This window comes from Mastigoproctus giganteus, chromosome 7, assembly GCF_048544385.1.
Source record: "Mastigoproctus giganteus isolate SK-2022 chromosome 7, ASM4854438v1, whole genome shotgun sequence".
Lineage (NCBI taxonomy): Eukaryota > Metazoa > Arthropoda > Arachnida > Uropygi > Thelyphonidae > Mastigoproctus > Mastigoproctus giganteus.
The window spans coordinates 38,375,160-38,392,383 of record NC_143581.1 but is presented as its reverse complement, the minus strand read 5'-3'; the positions used below and the strand labels follow the sequence as shown (position 1 = coordinate 38,392,383).

The 17,224-nt window shown below is 34.7% G+C and overlaps 1 protein-coding gene across 1 annotated transcript in view; it reads left to right on the top strand.

Moving 5' to 3' along the window:
• Positions 1-17,224, top strand: part of dre4 (SPT16 homolog, facilitates chromatin remodeling subunit dre4) — a 292,696-nt gene that overhangs the window by 19,053 nt on the left and 256,419 nt on the right. The window contains exon 3 of the mRNA XM_090377621.1: positions 6,729-6,893. Coding sequence (XP_090233747.1) covers positions 6,729-6,893 — 165 coding nt within the window. The remainder of the gene's footprint in view (positions 1-6,728; positions 6,894-17,224) is intronic.

Sequence of the window (17,224 nt, the reverse complement as noted above, 5' to 3'; positions counted from 1 at the left end):
TGTCAAGCCACCCAGATTTCATTTAAATCAGACCAATAGAAATCTGGCATTTGTTTTTTTTTTCTCTCCCCCCCCCCCCTTCCATCTGTATGTAATAACTTGACTTCCAGTAGATGGATATTCATGAAATTTTTTAATTGGGCCTTTCAGAAATATTTGCCAAGCCTTTTCAAATTTCATTTAAATTGTACCAGTAGAAATTTGGCAATTGTTTTTTTTTTTTTTTTCATACATATCACATGGGAAATCCATATACCGTATATTGTAGCTGAAACAGTGGATATTAATATGTTGGAGGAATGAATAGGTAACATGGCAGATGCACAGAAATTAGATTTTCATAGTTTGCATATAAAAGTTGTTGCTTTTGTTTTTATTTATTTTTTTCTTTTTCTTTTTTTTTTTTTTTGTTTTAAATTGTGAATTAATAATATTTGCTAATTCACTTGAAATGTAATGCACTGTATCCTTTAACTAATTTGTTTACACTACTGACATGATTTTTTATTATTTTTTTCCCAATGGCATATTTGTCACAGATATGGGAAACAGACACACCAGTCTAATTTCTCTAGAAGCTTTAATTTTTGCACAACACTCAGATGCATTTTCACCAGTTTTCTTAGAGACCATTTATGTGAAGTTATAATAATAAAAAGCACAGATGAGAACTTAACATGTTAGCAAGCATATCCATAAAGAGAGTGGGATGCTTGCTGTTGGCTGCCATGATTTAAAAGTTCCATATTTTCCCTGTCTTGTACGTACATTCAAGGTGCCAGTCAATTTTTTTTTCATCCATTAAATCAACCTCTGTAAAATCAGTGATTTACTGTACTATACTATTGTAGCTCAGTTTTGAAAGTAATTTTATCAATATTGCATGCCAGTAAAAATATTTCACATTATGTTTCCACTGAATGAATGAAATTATACCATCATAGAACCCTCAGTAGTTTTATTTTATTTATATTTTCATTAGAAAATTAATAAGTTTCCCTGCAATTGTAACAACATTGTGAGGATTTCAAAATTATTTGTAGAATATTGGTAAGAATTGCTTTAAAATCACATGAACCATTAACTCTTTATTTTCCTCAGTTTAATAAATCTTACCAACCACATCTAATACACCAATAACAGTAGCAAGTTACACACAATGAACTGGCACAATATAGCTGAAGCAACTTTTGCACCATAAAACCACAAACAATGAGAAGAATCCAAGTGATTTTTGTATTGGCAAAGTGATTTTTATCACTTTCACAACACTAAGTGGAACTTTATTCCAACAGTCATTTACATTCTTGCTGAAGGTGAATTTCCACAAAAGTGTGCTATAGAACCATCTCTTTTTTATTCCCCCCATGTATCCCATTACAATTCATCTGAGAAAGAAATAGATGCAATCGTTATTTAGTTTATTTAACCCTTTTAAAGCTTTATGCACTTTAACTAGGTCACCACACAGATGACTAGTTTCTAGATGCTGTGATTTACAGATCCCCAGTCTTTCTTGATATGAATATTCTTTTTTGCTCCCAACTAATCTTATTGGTTTTTTGGTTCATCCTTTCCAATAGGTCTGTGTCCTTCCTAGAATGAGCTTTCCAAGCCTGTATGTAACATTCTGGTTGTGGCTTTTATTAATATACAGTGAAGCTTAGAAACCAATGTATATTTATAAAAATATATTATATATATATAATGGAGTAATCAGAAAATTTTAAAATATTATTAAAAAATTTATAGAATAGGCAATTGGAGTATTCATTCATTCAAAATGCCAAAAAAAAAAAAATCAAATCTGTTGTTAAACTTGTGGAATTATGGAAAAGATTTTACTACATACTGCAGAATGTTCCATCCAGAAAAAAATTTTGGATCGACTAATGTGGGAAAACAACATCACATATAGCCAAAAAAGAAAAAGAAGGAAAAATTGCTTGATTAGTCACTTTTGATCAAATCATGTACCTAAAGAGAAAAAGACTTAAAGGGTCTGTGTCTTTTCTTGGTAAAGCAATATCCCTCCCTGTCAATAAGTTAAGCAATCCAGTTTCAAATGATTTTTGAAAAAAATGTATAAATCAGACGTTCCAGATCTGTCTTGAGAAAGAGTATCTTATTAATGCTTTTTTATGATGATATTATTTTCAAAGTGCATCAAAATATTGGAGAAAAGTGCATTTTGATGTCTGCTGATATGACAGATGCTTGTGGCTGTTTTATTGTGTTTTATATGTGGACAATTAGATGAGAACCTACTCGACATTTGCTTGCTTGTAGTGTGAAGGATAATGTTGTTTTGCTGAACTCTTCTGTGCCACTACCTATGATTGCCTGATGTTCAGTGGTCGTTAGGTATTAAGCAGTTAGACACTCTGATGATTCCATAAACAAATAACTGATTATAAACTGTTCTCATATAAAATATATATGAGAACAGTTAGAAACAAGCAAGTTCTAAACAAAATACTGCACACTCGTAAGATAGGTAAATAATGATGAGGGTATTTATTTGTTCTTAAAAGAAAGTTCTTAAACCAGATTGAAGTCATGTAACTGTTCTAGATGTGGCCTTTGGTTCCCCAAAATCATCACTGTCTAGATCCCCCTGTAGCTTATATGATCAAAAAGTGTGATCATAAAGACAGTGTTTTAAAACGACTCAAATAAAAACATGTTAGCAATTGTAAGCTTTAGGTATACCAAAAAGAAAATTTACAGACTACACCTTACTTGCTTAACATCAGTTTTCCAAGCACTATTCTTAACACTATCGGTGGCTACCATGAATTAACTTATCAAGCTGTAATATTACAATAACATTCACCAACATACAGTTTGTAATACCATTTAGATAATTTTCTCCTTAGAGTACATGCAGTTTTCTTTCTCAGTGTGAATGCTAAAAAATGGTCTTTCGAAATTAATCACCTTAATTTTCAGTGTTTCCTTCGCTCTGTTTGTTAAATTGGCCACCTTAAATTTTTTTAGTCTTTAGAAAATTAATTTCTAAAGAATTAATCTTTAGGTCCTTAATTGATTCCATTGTAATTCCATTTAGGTCCTCAATTAATTCCATTGTGATTATGTTATGTGGCTTGCAAAAACAAATGGGTAAATTTTACTGCTAATAAAACTGATAAATTGAACTGCAAATAATAAAATTAAAGCTTCACCTTTGTGAAGCTTTCATTAGCAGTCTCTTTTGAATTTAATCTTTGCATACTTATAAAAACAACAATAGCATTATCAAAGTTTGATCCAATCAAAATGAATTAAATGCCTTACACATTCCAAATAAAATGACTTTCATTATAAAAATTGCTTCACCTATATTATCCAACGTTTTTAAGCACTATCTCAGTATCTGTATCTTCCAAAACAGCCAATTAGGCTCACTTAAAATGTGATGTGAACTTTTATACGCTATGTTTAGATGTAGAAAAAAATGAAGTGTGAACAAGCAGGCAACAAGCAATATGGAAATATGTGAAGTGAAATAGTGTTAAACATACATCAAAAAACTCTGGAATATCTGTACTGTAGCAGATATAGCTACAAATACTTGGGATTAGCAAGATAAATTTTTACAAATTGATTTATTAATTAAATGGTATTCCTTACTTCTAGTTACAACAATAACCAAGATATGTACTAAAAATGGAGTCAAATATACCGTATTTCCCCATGTATAAGATGCACCTTTTTTCGAAAAATTTGGCGTCTAAAAACTGGGTGCATCTTATACGGTGGTTGTAGATTTTTTTTTTACTTGCATTTCCCACTTTTCCGCGCTTGTTGTCTTTGCGCTCATTGTTTTGCACCTGTTACCGTTATATTAGGTTACGTTCTGCCCAGAAATGGCTCAGAAAAGATTTTCGTACAGTGCTGAATTCAAGATAAAAGTGATCCAGTTTGCAAAAGTGAATGGAAATCGTGCTGTTAAACGTAAGTTTGGTCCTCCTCCAACTGAGAAAACAATCCGAGACTGGCTACGGGAAGAAGAAACTACTGAAAACGCCACGGCAGAAGAAGACCATTAGAGGCAAGTGAGCAAAATGGCCTGATTTAGAGAGGGAATTGAAGCTATGGATTGAGGAGCAAAGGGCAATTGGAATTCCTGTGTCCTATGAGCAGAAGGTCCTTGAATTTCATCGTTTTGTCATTCAATGTCGGAAGACACATCAGTTTTAGTTGGGATAGATTGCAAATATGGATAAAGCCCCCCTTCAATTTGATGTCCCAAGTAACAGAACTGTTGATAAGGGGGTGAAAACTAACTGTGAAGACAAGTGGACATGAAAAGAGCCATTATACAGTTGTTCTAGCTTGTTGTGCCGACGGAACCAAGCTGTCTCCTATGCTGATTTTCAAACACAAAACAATGCCAAAAGAAGACATTCCTCGAGGAGTGATTGTCCACGTTCATGACAAGGGTTGGATGGATCAGGATGGGATGAAGATCTGGTTTGAGAAAGTTTGGAGCAGGAGACCAGGTGGGCTCTTATGCAAACCTGCCCTATTGGTGCTTGATCAGTTCAGGGCGCACACAACAAAAAATACAAAGAAGATTGCTGCAGAGCAAAAAACAAAACTTGCCGTCATACCTGGACGCTTGACATCCCAGCTCCAACCACTTGATGTCAGCATTAACAAACTCTTCAAAGCTGCCATGAGAGACGAATGGAACCAATGGATGAAGTCTTCTGGGGCAATTTGACACCAGCAGGAAGAGTGAAGAAACGAACTATAGGAGAAGTTTGTACCTGGGTGAAAAGATCCTGGGATAATATCAAGATTGAGATCATTGTCAAGTCATTTAAGAAGTGTGGCATTTCAAATGCCATAGATGGAACTGAGGACGAGGCAATATATGAAGACAGTGATTTGTCATCAGACACAGATGAAGATAAGCTAATGGGTGGGAGTTTTGACAGTGATGAGTTGTATGAATTTTATGATGAATAAAACTTGAGTTCAATAACTTTATGTAATACATTTTTTTTTTTCAAATTTCGGGCCCCAAAATTAAGGTGCTTGTTATACCTGGGGAAATACGGTACAACATATATGAAGTGATGGTTGTATACATAGTGCATATATACAGGATGTCTCAAAAATATTGGTACAAACGTTTAGGAGAGGTAGGTAACATCTAAAGGAATGTGAATCGCATAGGAACCCATAACCGGAAACATCACCGTAAATCGGTACACGGCGCTGTTCATTAGTTCGCGAGAGGGAAAATTTCTGGTTTACTCATTCAAGCGGTAGTCGCTGCACGAAGAGCATGCATCGATATATGAACTGTGAGCTGGCAGACATGCACCTAGTGTATGGATTAGCAGAGGGTCCACATGTTGTACGCCCCCATGCGGCACAACATCGCTTCGCAATAAATGTGTGGGCAGGTATGGTCGGTGATTGCTTAGTTGGCCCATACCTGTTACCATCCCGCATGAACTCTGCTAAATATCTGATCTTTCTTGAACAAGTTCTATTTCACATTTGCTGGAACAAATTTGATGTTCTAGCAAATGTGACACGCAACATTTGGTTCAACGTGACGGGGCGCCTGCCCATTATGGAAGGTGTGTTCGTTACCATGAATAGGCGTTTTGGGCATTGATGGATTGGCCGTGGTGGACCCGTTGCCTGGCCCCCACGCTCATCTGATTTATTGAGCCTTGATTTCTTTCTGTGGGGGCCCTCAAATCTATCGTTTATGAATCTCCTGTGGAGACGGAAATGGATCTCGTGGCGAGAGTCGTCTGCACTGCTGCTACTGTCAAAGAAACTCCAGGTGTGTTCAACCGTATCCGCCAGTCTATGCTGCATTGGTGTCATGCATGCATCGCATCTCATGGTGGAACCTTCGAGCATCTGTTGTAACATCATGAAATGCATCCATCTCGTACTCCATTGTTATTATTATGTTAAATAAATGTTTGCCACTAATTACTATCTTTTGTGTCGTGTCTGCTTCTTGTGCCTCTGTTACTACTTTCCTGTGATGTTTCCGATTATTGGTTTCTATGCAATTCACATACCTTTAGATGTTACCTACCGCTCCTAATCGTTTGTACCAATATTTTTGAGACACCCTGTGTAAGAAATAAAAGGCAAAACTACTTTTCCAGTTCTCTGTGCATAAAGTTCTTTGAAGAAAGCTGAGCTCATGAGATAAGGTTCTAGAATGGTGCACTTTAACATCATATAGCCACTTTGTCAGGAGCAGAATTCAGTTTATCCTTAAATCTGGTTTTTCATTCAGTGTTTTTCTGTACTTGTTCTTGAAGAAAACCAATGACAAGAAACTAGTTTCGCACTTAATGTTAATGGGTTGCTTCATTCATGAATATTGTACAATGATAATAGGATCATGTGATTATTTATATATTTTCTAAGGGCTGGTATCCCCCCCCAGGACTGGTATTTTTTTTAAACCAAGAACTGCCTCTCTCCTCCCAAGGGCTGGTGTTGGGTTGCAGACTACACTTTGAGAAATGATAGTATATCCCAGTAGATTATTTAAATAATTTAAAAAATGCTTTCAGATAATTTAGGGTAAAATAGTTATTTCAAAAAAAAAAAAAAAAAAGAAAAGTAAATAATAAACATATTGAAAAGATGAAAAAAAGTGATTAATTTTTAATATTAGCATATTTTTATTTTTGCATGTTAATTAGGTTTTTTATTTTGTTTTTTTTTTTTTTCAGACATGGCTCTTTGGATATGAGTTAACAGATACCATCATGGTATTATGTGAAAATTCCATTCATTTTCTAGCAAGTAAAAAGAAGGTTCAGTTTTTAAAACAAATTGAGTCAAGCAAAGAAAATGAAAGTGATGTACCACCAGTCAATTTGCTTATTCGAGATAAGGTATAACTGAAATATGACTATATTTATATATGTGGTTTTTTTTTTTTTTTTTAGGATATATAAAAAAAGTTCCTAAGTGCCAGCACAAAGCTGTCAGGCCCTTCTCTCCAGATGTTTACATAACATTAACCACTGGACACACTTTTGTCTACTCACTGTCTTACAGTGATATTTCAAAATGGCAACTACACTGAATGTATATAGGCATCGCTCAAGTTACACACATTCATGATGCATGTTTTAGCACGTGTAATAAGTTGTATTTTTAGGAGTGATGGAAACATTTTTTCAAAATACAAGTATTTTTTAGTTAATACCGATCAGGATTTGAGATTTAGAGCAAAAAGACGTTGAAATCTCTTTCTCTGAGGAACAAGGGGGGGGAACTGTCAGGCTGAATCTTGAAGGAATTTTTAGAACTGCATAAAAGTTTTTGAAGTTTTTAAATTTTTATTTGAATGCTGTATATATTCAAATAAAAATGTTTAAAGTGGAAAATATTTCTATGACATATTAAAAAACAAACCTGACCCACCACAAGGCAGTTTCATATGATTATCACTTGATTGGTAGTGTGTCAAAAGGTTAACCTACATCTACCTGCATAGTTGCAGCAGATGAATTTCATTATTGTAGATGACCCACACTACAATTTATTCTCTCTGTTCTAGCTATTCTTGTTGAATATTTATTGAAAGTACAACTGTTATTTTTATGATTGTTTATTGATGTATTTAATATGCATACTTTAAAGTACGTGGCAGATTACATGATTTTGTATACTATTTCAATTGCATTCTAATTTCACATATTTATAAAACATTAATATGAAGTATATCTGTATTTAAAAAGTTTGATAGTCTGGTCCAGAACCTAATTCAGCCATGTTAAATTATTTTCTCTAGGGAAATTATTTTACAGATACACATTTTCATCTTGCAAAAGGTTAACCTACATCAAAAATTCAATGCGATCGTATAACTTGAGGGTAACCTGTGCTTGGGAAGAACACATGCAGTTACACTGCCCTACCATTAATGTCCGGATGCTCCTCTGTTGATAGTTGGTCATGCCCCACACAAAGATCATGTGTCAGACAACTATAAATATGCTCATAGGCCTTCCAAAAGACAGTATTATGATTATGATAATAGGATGCCACATAACAATTCAGCTTGCACACAGCATTTCAGTGACACTGAAGATCTCTAGTTTGGTGATGTGATCTGCAAATGGAAGTGGACTGGTGCTGAAATTGTTACGAAATGACCCAGAAAACCTATGAAGCTGACAGGACTCGAGAGGAGAGCCCTGAAAAGAATCATCAGCACAAAGTGCAAGTTGATGTTGCAGCACACACACACAGATGCAGCAGGTGAATATCATCATTGTAGATGATGCACACTACAATTTATTCTCTGTGTTCTGTGGTGCAGATATGTCGATGATATCTTCACCATCATCCCACATGGGACAGAGACAGCACTGTTAGAGTACTTCAACTCCTTGTCACTATTCATCCAGTTCATTGTAGAGTTAGAAGTGAATGGGTCCCTTCCATTCCTGGATGTACTAGTGAAGCAAGTAGCCCCATGCCAAGGTGCCTCCGTAGCCAGGTTGGAAGGAGCAGCAGCAGTGCATAGCACACGCTTCTTGATTAGACCAGGGTTCGAGCCCGTCACCACCAAATATGGAGGATGCGGAAAGGTCAGGGAATGACCACCGCATATTCCCGGAGCAATATGGTCTTAGTTGCTAATGCTCCTAAAAAACCAAATAACAAACAAAAAGCCCACGCCAGGAAACCTCGGTGTACCGTAAGCCAATGTGGTGCATGCAGTTTACCAACTACAGATCAGCCCACACCTCTTGCCATCTAAACAGCACTGCATGCACTCTATTCTCTCGAGCTTAGAGCCATTCCAGCTCAGAGGAAGCTAGGCGCACTGAGATTTCCAGAGTAAGAACTCACCTAGTCAGTTGTGGGTACCCAACCAATGTATTAGACAAGTGCTTGCTACAAGCACAAGAGCTTATGACCCATCCGAGAACTTTGTCAATACGTGACAATATACCTACTGCTTATATTCTTTACTATCCGGGCACGTTGGACCAGATTTCTAAAATCCTCCACGATTACAATATAAAATGCATATAGCTCCCTGGTAGGAGCTTAACATTCTCTGGTTTCGAGCGTAAGACTTCCATAGCCCTCTCTTACATGGAGTAGTATATCGCGTAACATGCAATGATTGTGGCAGTTGCTATGTAGGGGAGAGCTCTAGACACCTTCAGGATCACCTTGCAGAGCATTACAGATCGATTTGCCTAGGTGACACTATATATTGTGGAATCAACGATCTTGAAACTCAACAAGCGCTGGCAGCAAACCCACACTCTTCCGTACACCAACAATGAATTCCAATCTAGTGAATAATGTTCAATCATACAGCCATGTGCGCATTACAGCACATGCAACTCATTTGGTATTTATTTTATTTTAATTCTTTCTCTAACATCTATATTTGTTAGTATTTTGTATACTTCTTTTGCTGAAGAAGGGGTTCATTTACCCTGAAAGCTCCATACTTAATTATTAAAAATTTAATCATGGAAACCAGTGCCACAGGCCCATTTGCCTTCATACAGATGCCCTCAGTTAGATGATTGGAACACATCAGTAGCAGTACAGTACACTGAATGCTGCATCATGTCGGTTACCATGGTTATGCAGCAGTCCACAAGCCACTAATCATTCTGATTAATGCCAGACACCATCTAGTTTGTTGTAAGGCTTGCTATTGTTGGACTGCAAATCAACAGAAAGCAGTGTGTTGGAATAACTAGTCTTGGTGTATGGTCTGACAGTCATGCATGGTGTGATGATGGATGCCCAGAGAAAACTACCTGCCAGATTATATTGTTCCCATATTGAAGTTTGGCAGACGTGGAGTGATGGCTTGTGGCTGTTTTTTGTAGTTTTGCCTGAAAACAGAGTCGGAGTAAGGATGAAATAGGCCCCTGGCCATATTTAAATCTGAGGCCCCTTTCATATATATATATACACACTGGTGTTCAAAGAAAGTGCATCACCTAGGAATTTCACATTTCTAACCCTTTTTCGCAATGGTATATTACATTAATGACTAGCATCACAAATAGAAATATAAAAAAAAGATATTTATTAATAGTTATGGCAAAGCTAAGTAATATTTGACAGGTGCTCTTAAAATATTCCAAAATGGGCATTTGCAACCTTTATACAACAGTTTGGATAAACACGCTAATTATGGCTTAAATGTTATCAGAAACCCTCAGTTTGCTTCAGTTTATCATTTTAAATGGAAAACAAAATAAAAAGTTCACGAGGTGCAAACTAATATTTAGTTTGGCCCTGATGACAGCAGCACACCGTCGAGGCATTGACGATCAATTTCTGAAGATAATCAACTGATAGCTTGTGGTTCCAAACACAAATTATGGCTTCCTGAAGTTAACAAAGGGTCTTTTGTTTCTTTCTGGCAACTGCAGATTCCATGCGATGCCAACAGTTCTCTGTAGGATTCAGGTTCTGTAGGTTCCTTTTTTCCTATCGCAGACCCAGTATTCTTGAGTTTGGAAAGAAATCTATTCACTGTCGACTGATTACAAGACACTCTATTAGCAATATGACGGGAAGATCATCCTTCCTCACGTAAAGCAACAATAGCACTCTTTCTTCGTGGTGTCAACTGCACGTAACTTGCCATCCTGGCACAAGCAAGGAATAACTGTAACTCTTGCAGTGTGCTTATATAGCTGAAAGTAGCAGCTGATGCAATATTACATCATCACCTATGCGTGTCAATCTTATTTGATGCAATCTGTAAGAAATATTGCCATATACTTACGTTATTCGGAAGACAATTACAATTTTAAGGGGTGATGCACTTTCTTTGAACACCAGTGTATATGCAGTAAGCGCCAGTTATAATGATCATGTTTGCAAATTGAATTTTGATTCTAATAAACAAAAATCAACGAATATTATCCACAAGCTATAAAAAATAAAGTTATAAAGCACGAAGCTATACTTTATTACCAAATGTTATTGCCAATTAAATGATACATGAAAATTGGAAGAATGTTATCTACAAAAGCAAAATGAAAATAGATTTATACTTATGTACATAGCTTAATTAATATACATATTAATTAAACATTATACTTTGAAATATGATTATAATTTAAAATGCATTAGTCACTTATTTTAGATTACTTTAAATTATCACTACAAAGTCTATTTATAGATTTTTTCAATAATGTATAACAGTCTATATTCATGATCCGCTTGCACCAGTTACTCCCAGTGCTTTCCTCAGGACTGCTATAGCATCACAATTTTGCCCGTTTTGTAACTGGAATTCCTCATTTTCCTCCTTGGCGAAATTATCAGTAACAGACTGGGCAATTTCTTCATCTGTTAATGCTGTAGTAACTTGAAGATCATAATCTATGTCCACCCAATCATTAAACTCCTGTTCACCCATGTCTTCAGGCTTTTCAAAGTGATCAGTATCAGGACTTAGTTGACCGTCATGAATAATTAATCCACATTTTTTGAAACAGTTGCTAATACAGGTTTTGGAAACTTCTTTCCAGACACTCAAATTCACTCTCTTTTCTGTTCACTGACTTTTTTTTTTTTTTTTTTGGTAGTAAAATTTAAAACAGTAAAAAAAAAAAAAAAAGATAAGCATTAGTCAATAACAAACCACACAGCATTCATAAATTGGAATTAACACGACATGTGCAACTCTTTATGTGGTAAAAAGTTTACGAAGTTTTTTTACATAAATAAAATTCTGAAATTTTATTTGTTTTTTTATATGATTGAAGATTTCAGTAAAGGAGAAATACATTTCACCATAATAATGTAAAAACACAAAGAATTCCAGCTATCGGTATTATCGCAAATGCAATAAGATCGAGTTTACTACCTGTTTATAAGAGATTGTAAAAACAAAAAAAGCCCAGTAAACTGAAAACTGCAATTTGCTTTGTGGTTGCGACCTCCAGAAATGTGCTTTAAAAAAATATCACTGAGGCATTCAAAATTGATTCTTATAACCGATGATGTGATTCTAATAAGCGATGAATTTAAATGCGAAGGGGATTTTTTTTTTTTGCTGATGTTATATAAGCTTGCGTTCTTGCATCATGTGCCTATGCAAATGAAAGTGTAGTGCATTTTATTCATTTGAATCTGTTCTTTGGCAGCTGATTCTAATACCTGTGATCTAACCGACACTTACTCTATATATATATATATATATATATATATATATATATAGAGTAAGTGTCGGTTACTCTATACACATACATATAAATACGAATACTACATAGGTTTTTATATTTATATTGTGAAATTATATTATTATTATAATTCCTTGATAAAAATGTAAACTAAGAGATCAAAAATGTTGTTTTTTGACTTGAAAAATAGAGTAATAATAAAAACAATTTTAATAGAAACGTTTAACTTGTTTACTGTACAATAAAAAGGTATAAGAATAAAATTTAAACACTTAAGTTAAGTTTAAGAATGCTTTTATATTACATGTTTTCTTGGTTTATTAGCAAATTCTTCAATTAATTCACTGAAATCTAAAGAATTCAATATTTCATTTTCTATTCTAAGAATAGTTAAATTATCGAGTCTCGTTTCTATCATAACACTTCTCAAAGTATTTTTAATCAATTTTAATTTGGAAAAAGATCTTTCTCCACTGGCATTTGAAATCATTAAGCAAAGATATATACATAATGTATTTTTAGTATTTGGAATAACTTGAACTAAGTTGTTTTCTTTTATATAATAATGGTAACGTAAATTTAAGTTTTGTGCGTGATCAGTTTAATTTCTTCTATTTCACTTTAACCTTCATTTGAAATGTGCTCTTTTTGTAACTCTATTTCTAAATCATTTTTATTTTCATAGTTGTCTTTGTTTTCAAACAAGCGTTTTGTTCTTCGTTTTAATTCTTCTTTAATGAGAGATTTTAAATATATACATTCATTTACAAATTCTACTTCATTTAAATGTTCTTTATAAAATAAAGTCAAATTTTGGGAATATTTAATAATATCATGTTCATCAGTTTTCCAAAGCGCCTCCGTAGCCAGGTGGGAAGGAGCAGCAGTGCGTAGCACACGCTTCTTGATTAGACCTGGGTTCGAGCCCGTCACCACCAAATATGGAGGATGCAGAAAGGTCAGGGAATGACCACCGCATATCCCGGAGCAATATGACCTTAGTTGCTAATGTTCCTAAAAACCAAATAACAAACAAAGTTTTCCAAAAATCCAAATCTTTGATATGCATATCTTCATATGCATTTGAATGATAATTTAAATTTGTAATTAAAGAATCAATAATAGGAAGGAAAGCTTCTACTTGAGATTTTTCACTTCCTTGCAGTATTATACCTGGTGTTTTACTTTTTTCATAGGATGAGTACAGAAGATCATTACGTTTTTTTTTAACACGTTTATCGAAATAATTATAATTGCTATTTGAAGAAAGTAATTTGGCTTGTTGTTTATAGTATTCAAATTTATCTCCTTTTTCTTCTATAAATGTCACTAAGGACCTTAACAGTTTAAAGGCTAATGATAAATTTATTGTTTTTTTCTGCAAAATTTTATTTTTTTTATTCAATTCAAGGTAGTTAAAGTATCATTCCAAAAAACAGTTAGAAATGCTGTTTCAAGTTTTTCCATGTTTTTAATCAATGAAATAGTTTGCATTTTTGTGTCTGCTGATTCATCTTATTTAGAAATAAATGTTTCAAGCGCTTTTATAAATGAATAACTTCAGTTAATGCAACAATAGTATTGGCTTGAGCTGACGAGCATGTATCAGATAATTTTTTTACAATCTTTCATTTAACATTTGACCTGCTGAGTACTGAAGTTAAAATATTCCATCTGTATTGATGAAGCAAAAAAGTATACAAATTTTGTACAAAATTGAAATAATGCTTCACTTCCATAGCACATTCTGCTGCATTAACTCCAAGGGACAAGGTATTCTTGTATTGATTGCGGCCTCCAGGGTTACCCCTATATACCGCTGTAGCATCTGTAGGTTATTTATAGCCGGCAAGTGTGTGTAAGTATATATGTGTGTTGTGATGGTTGTTGTTTGCCGGCCCTGGAGTCTTAGCAGCCGGGAGGCAGGGAGCAAGCTACCTGCGTCCCGACTCCCGTCCCTAGCCACGTGGAGGCGCTCCAGGAACTATCTAAATTACACTTAGTGGGATTCCAACAAGTGGAATCCCGGTTATAGTAAATAATGAATAGGGAGGATAAAGTAGGAGAAAAGAAAGTAGAAGAAGAAATGAGAGCAAAACACTCTCTCAGGAAAAAGAAGAAACAGGAAAGAGGAAAACACTAGTTGGAAAATCTAACAAGCGAGAGAGCTTGAAGAGGTAAAATTTTGAAGCCTGAAGGCTTGTACATTTGAAAGAAAGATTAACTCCAGTTACATTTAATGAATGTGATATACAAGGAATAAAAATTCCTAGAGGATTGAAGTCTCATTCTAGCTTGAAGTCCACATTTTCCAGCCATATTAGCTGCATTATCGTAAGATTGTCCACAGCAGTTCGTTAACAGGATATCATGCTGATTTAAAAATGTTGTTAATTCATCATATAATGCTTCAGTTCCATGACCATAAATGGGAATAAATTTTAGAAATCATTCTACGGATGAGCCATTTTTGACATAGTGAAGTATAAATATAAGTTGATCTAAGTGACTTATCTGTCATTGAATCAACTGAAATGGAATATATCTGGCTTGTTTAATTTCTTTTACAATTTCTGAGAAAACCTTTCTTCCCATCATTTCTATAATTTCTTCACAAATTGTTGATAAGTAGGATACACTTCCTCTGCCTTTATTTCCAAATTTAAGCAAATGTTCATTTAAGAACGGATCGAATTCACTTATAACCTCTAAAATTCTTAAAAAATTACCATTCTGTGTGGAACCTAGTAATGTATTATTTCCTCTAAAAGGTAAACCTGGTAAAAATTTTATTATTGCCACTGTACACTTTAATATTTCGCACCAATAATTTTTTTCGTCATTGTATCACTTCTCTAACTCTGAGTCAATTCTTTCATTCTCTTTCATTCTTGTTAGGTAGGTTAATAAATTTTTTTTGATGTTCAGATCCATTTTCATGTTGAATAACAGTTTGCAATCCATGTTTCCAGTCATTGAAACCGTCACTGGACTTGTTGTGGATGTAGAAAACAATTTACACACAAAACAAAAGCTGCTTTTTTTTGTTCTTTTTCATTTCTTGGCTCCTCTTTCAAATGTACGTTTCATTACTATATGTCCTAAAAATAATTTTAATTTAATTAATTTCAAAAATTAGATAAATCTTTACAAAATATACAAAGGATTATAGTAATGTTTACTTATTATTTGTTGGGGCGTGAGGTACACTGCACTGCATCTATAGGTTCTAAAGGGTCGCATGCTTACAAAAGGAGGAGTAATCTTCTCTGTGTGACAAAGAGGATACTCGCAAAAGGATACGTAATCCTTCAAGATATACAGGAACTCACTGACTTACGTAAGGGTTGTGTTCCATGGAATACTATGTAAGTCGGAATTTCCCCCATGCTTGTGCAGCACTCACAACTGTGCTTGCTGAATTGATTGAATCAAAAAAGAAAAGTTCGATGAACATGTAAATAGAATTATTTATTGTATTTATTCAATTTTTTATCTCATGCGCAGGAAAAATTACAAAAACGTGCAATTTAAAAAAAATTCAAAAATTATAAAATTACAAAAAAAAAGAGAGAAGACAGGCAGACATCAGTAAGTTTTACCTCTCAAGCATCATTTCCAGAATCGACATCTTCAGCTGATAAGTGCCACTGAGGAGTTTGAGGACTGTGGAGATTTAGGAGGAGTCGGCCGCTCAACCTTACAAAAGAATATATTAATGGATGATTGGACGGTGTTTTTTTGCTTTTCATCGTAGATTTCTTTGTAGCAAGCATATCATTCACCCCTCTGTTAACGTTTAAGAATTGTTCATTGTCAGGATCCATCTTCTCAAACCTTGCCGATGCAATTACCCGAAATGTCATTGCCACTTCTTTGGTGATGAAGCATCTCAGCTCCTCATTTGGGATTCACCTTGAGCTTCATCAACTGTTTCTTCTTTCACTATTGCTGCCTGCAAGTCAATAAGTTCTTCGTTAGATAATTCCTTCTCTTCTTCCTCTATTAACTCCTTCATTTCTTTGGCATTAACCTCCAACTGAAGTAGCTCTGCAACCTTTACAATCTTATCTGTAGCTTCTTCACATGACTTGTCTTTTTCAAATCTTTCAAAGCCTTTTACATGCCGTGGGCATATTTTCTTCCATGCACCATTTAAACAACTTTTAGTAATTTCCACCCAGGCCTTATTAATGTTTAAGATGGTGTGGTAAATATTGTAAGATTTCCAAAAGTCTCTTAACGTAATTTTTCTCATCGTCTACTGCAGACAATGCCTGAGCAAATATTGTGCATAAATTGTATGCTTTTAAATTCAAAATAACACCCTGATCCATAGGTTGGATGAGTGAAGTCATGTTTGGCAGTAGAAATATGACTCTTGTGTTCGAGTTGAAATCATCTAGATGCATAGGATGTCCAGGAGCATTATCTAATAGAAGCAAAATCTTGAAAAGAACGTTGTTGCAAGAGCAGGTCATGGGGTTTTGTTAATGATATACAGGAATTTTGCTAGCAGGGAAAAGGAAGTGATTATCCCTTTGTATAAGGCAATGATCAGGCCACCACCTTGAGCACTCCATACAGGTCTGGATTCCTCATTTTAGGAAGGATGTAGATTTGCTTGAGTGTGTACAGAAAAGGGCAACAAGATTGGTGAGGGGAATGAAGGGATCCTCTTACCAAGAGAAGCTTAAATTTTGCAAATAGCAGCAGCTGGAGACTAAGCACATGAGGGGTGATCTGATTGAGGTATGTAAGGCCTTGAATGGGTTGAGCATGCTGAATTCTGATGGGATTCTTCCACTTGCTCAGATTATGAACCTAAGGGAGTATAACTTTAAATTGAGGAAAGACAGTTGTAGAATAGATGTGCAGAAATTTACCTTTAGCCATCCGGTGGCTAATTGCTGGAACAAACTTCCATCTGTCGTTGTGGATGTTAATAGCTTAAATAAATTCAAGGAGGAACTGAACAAACATTTAGAGGTAATGGTTGTTTGATTTTTTTTTTTTTTTTTTTTTTTGACTGATAT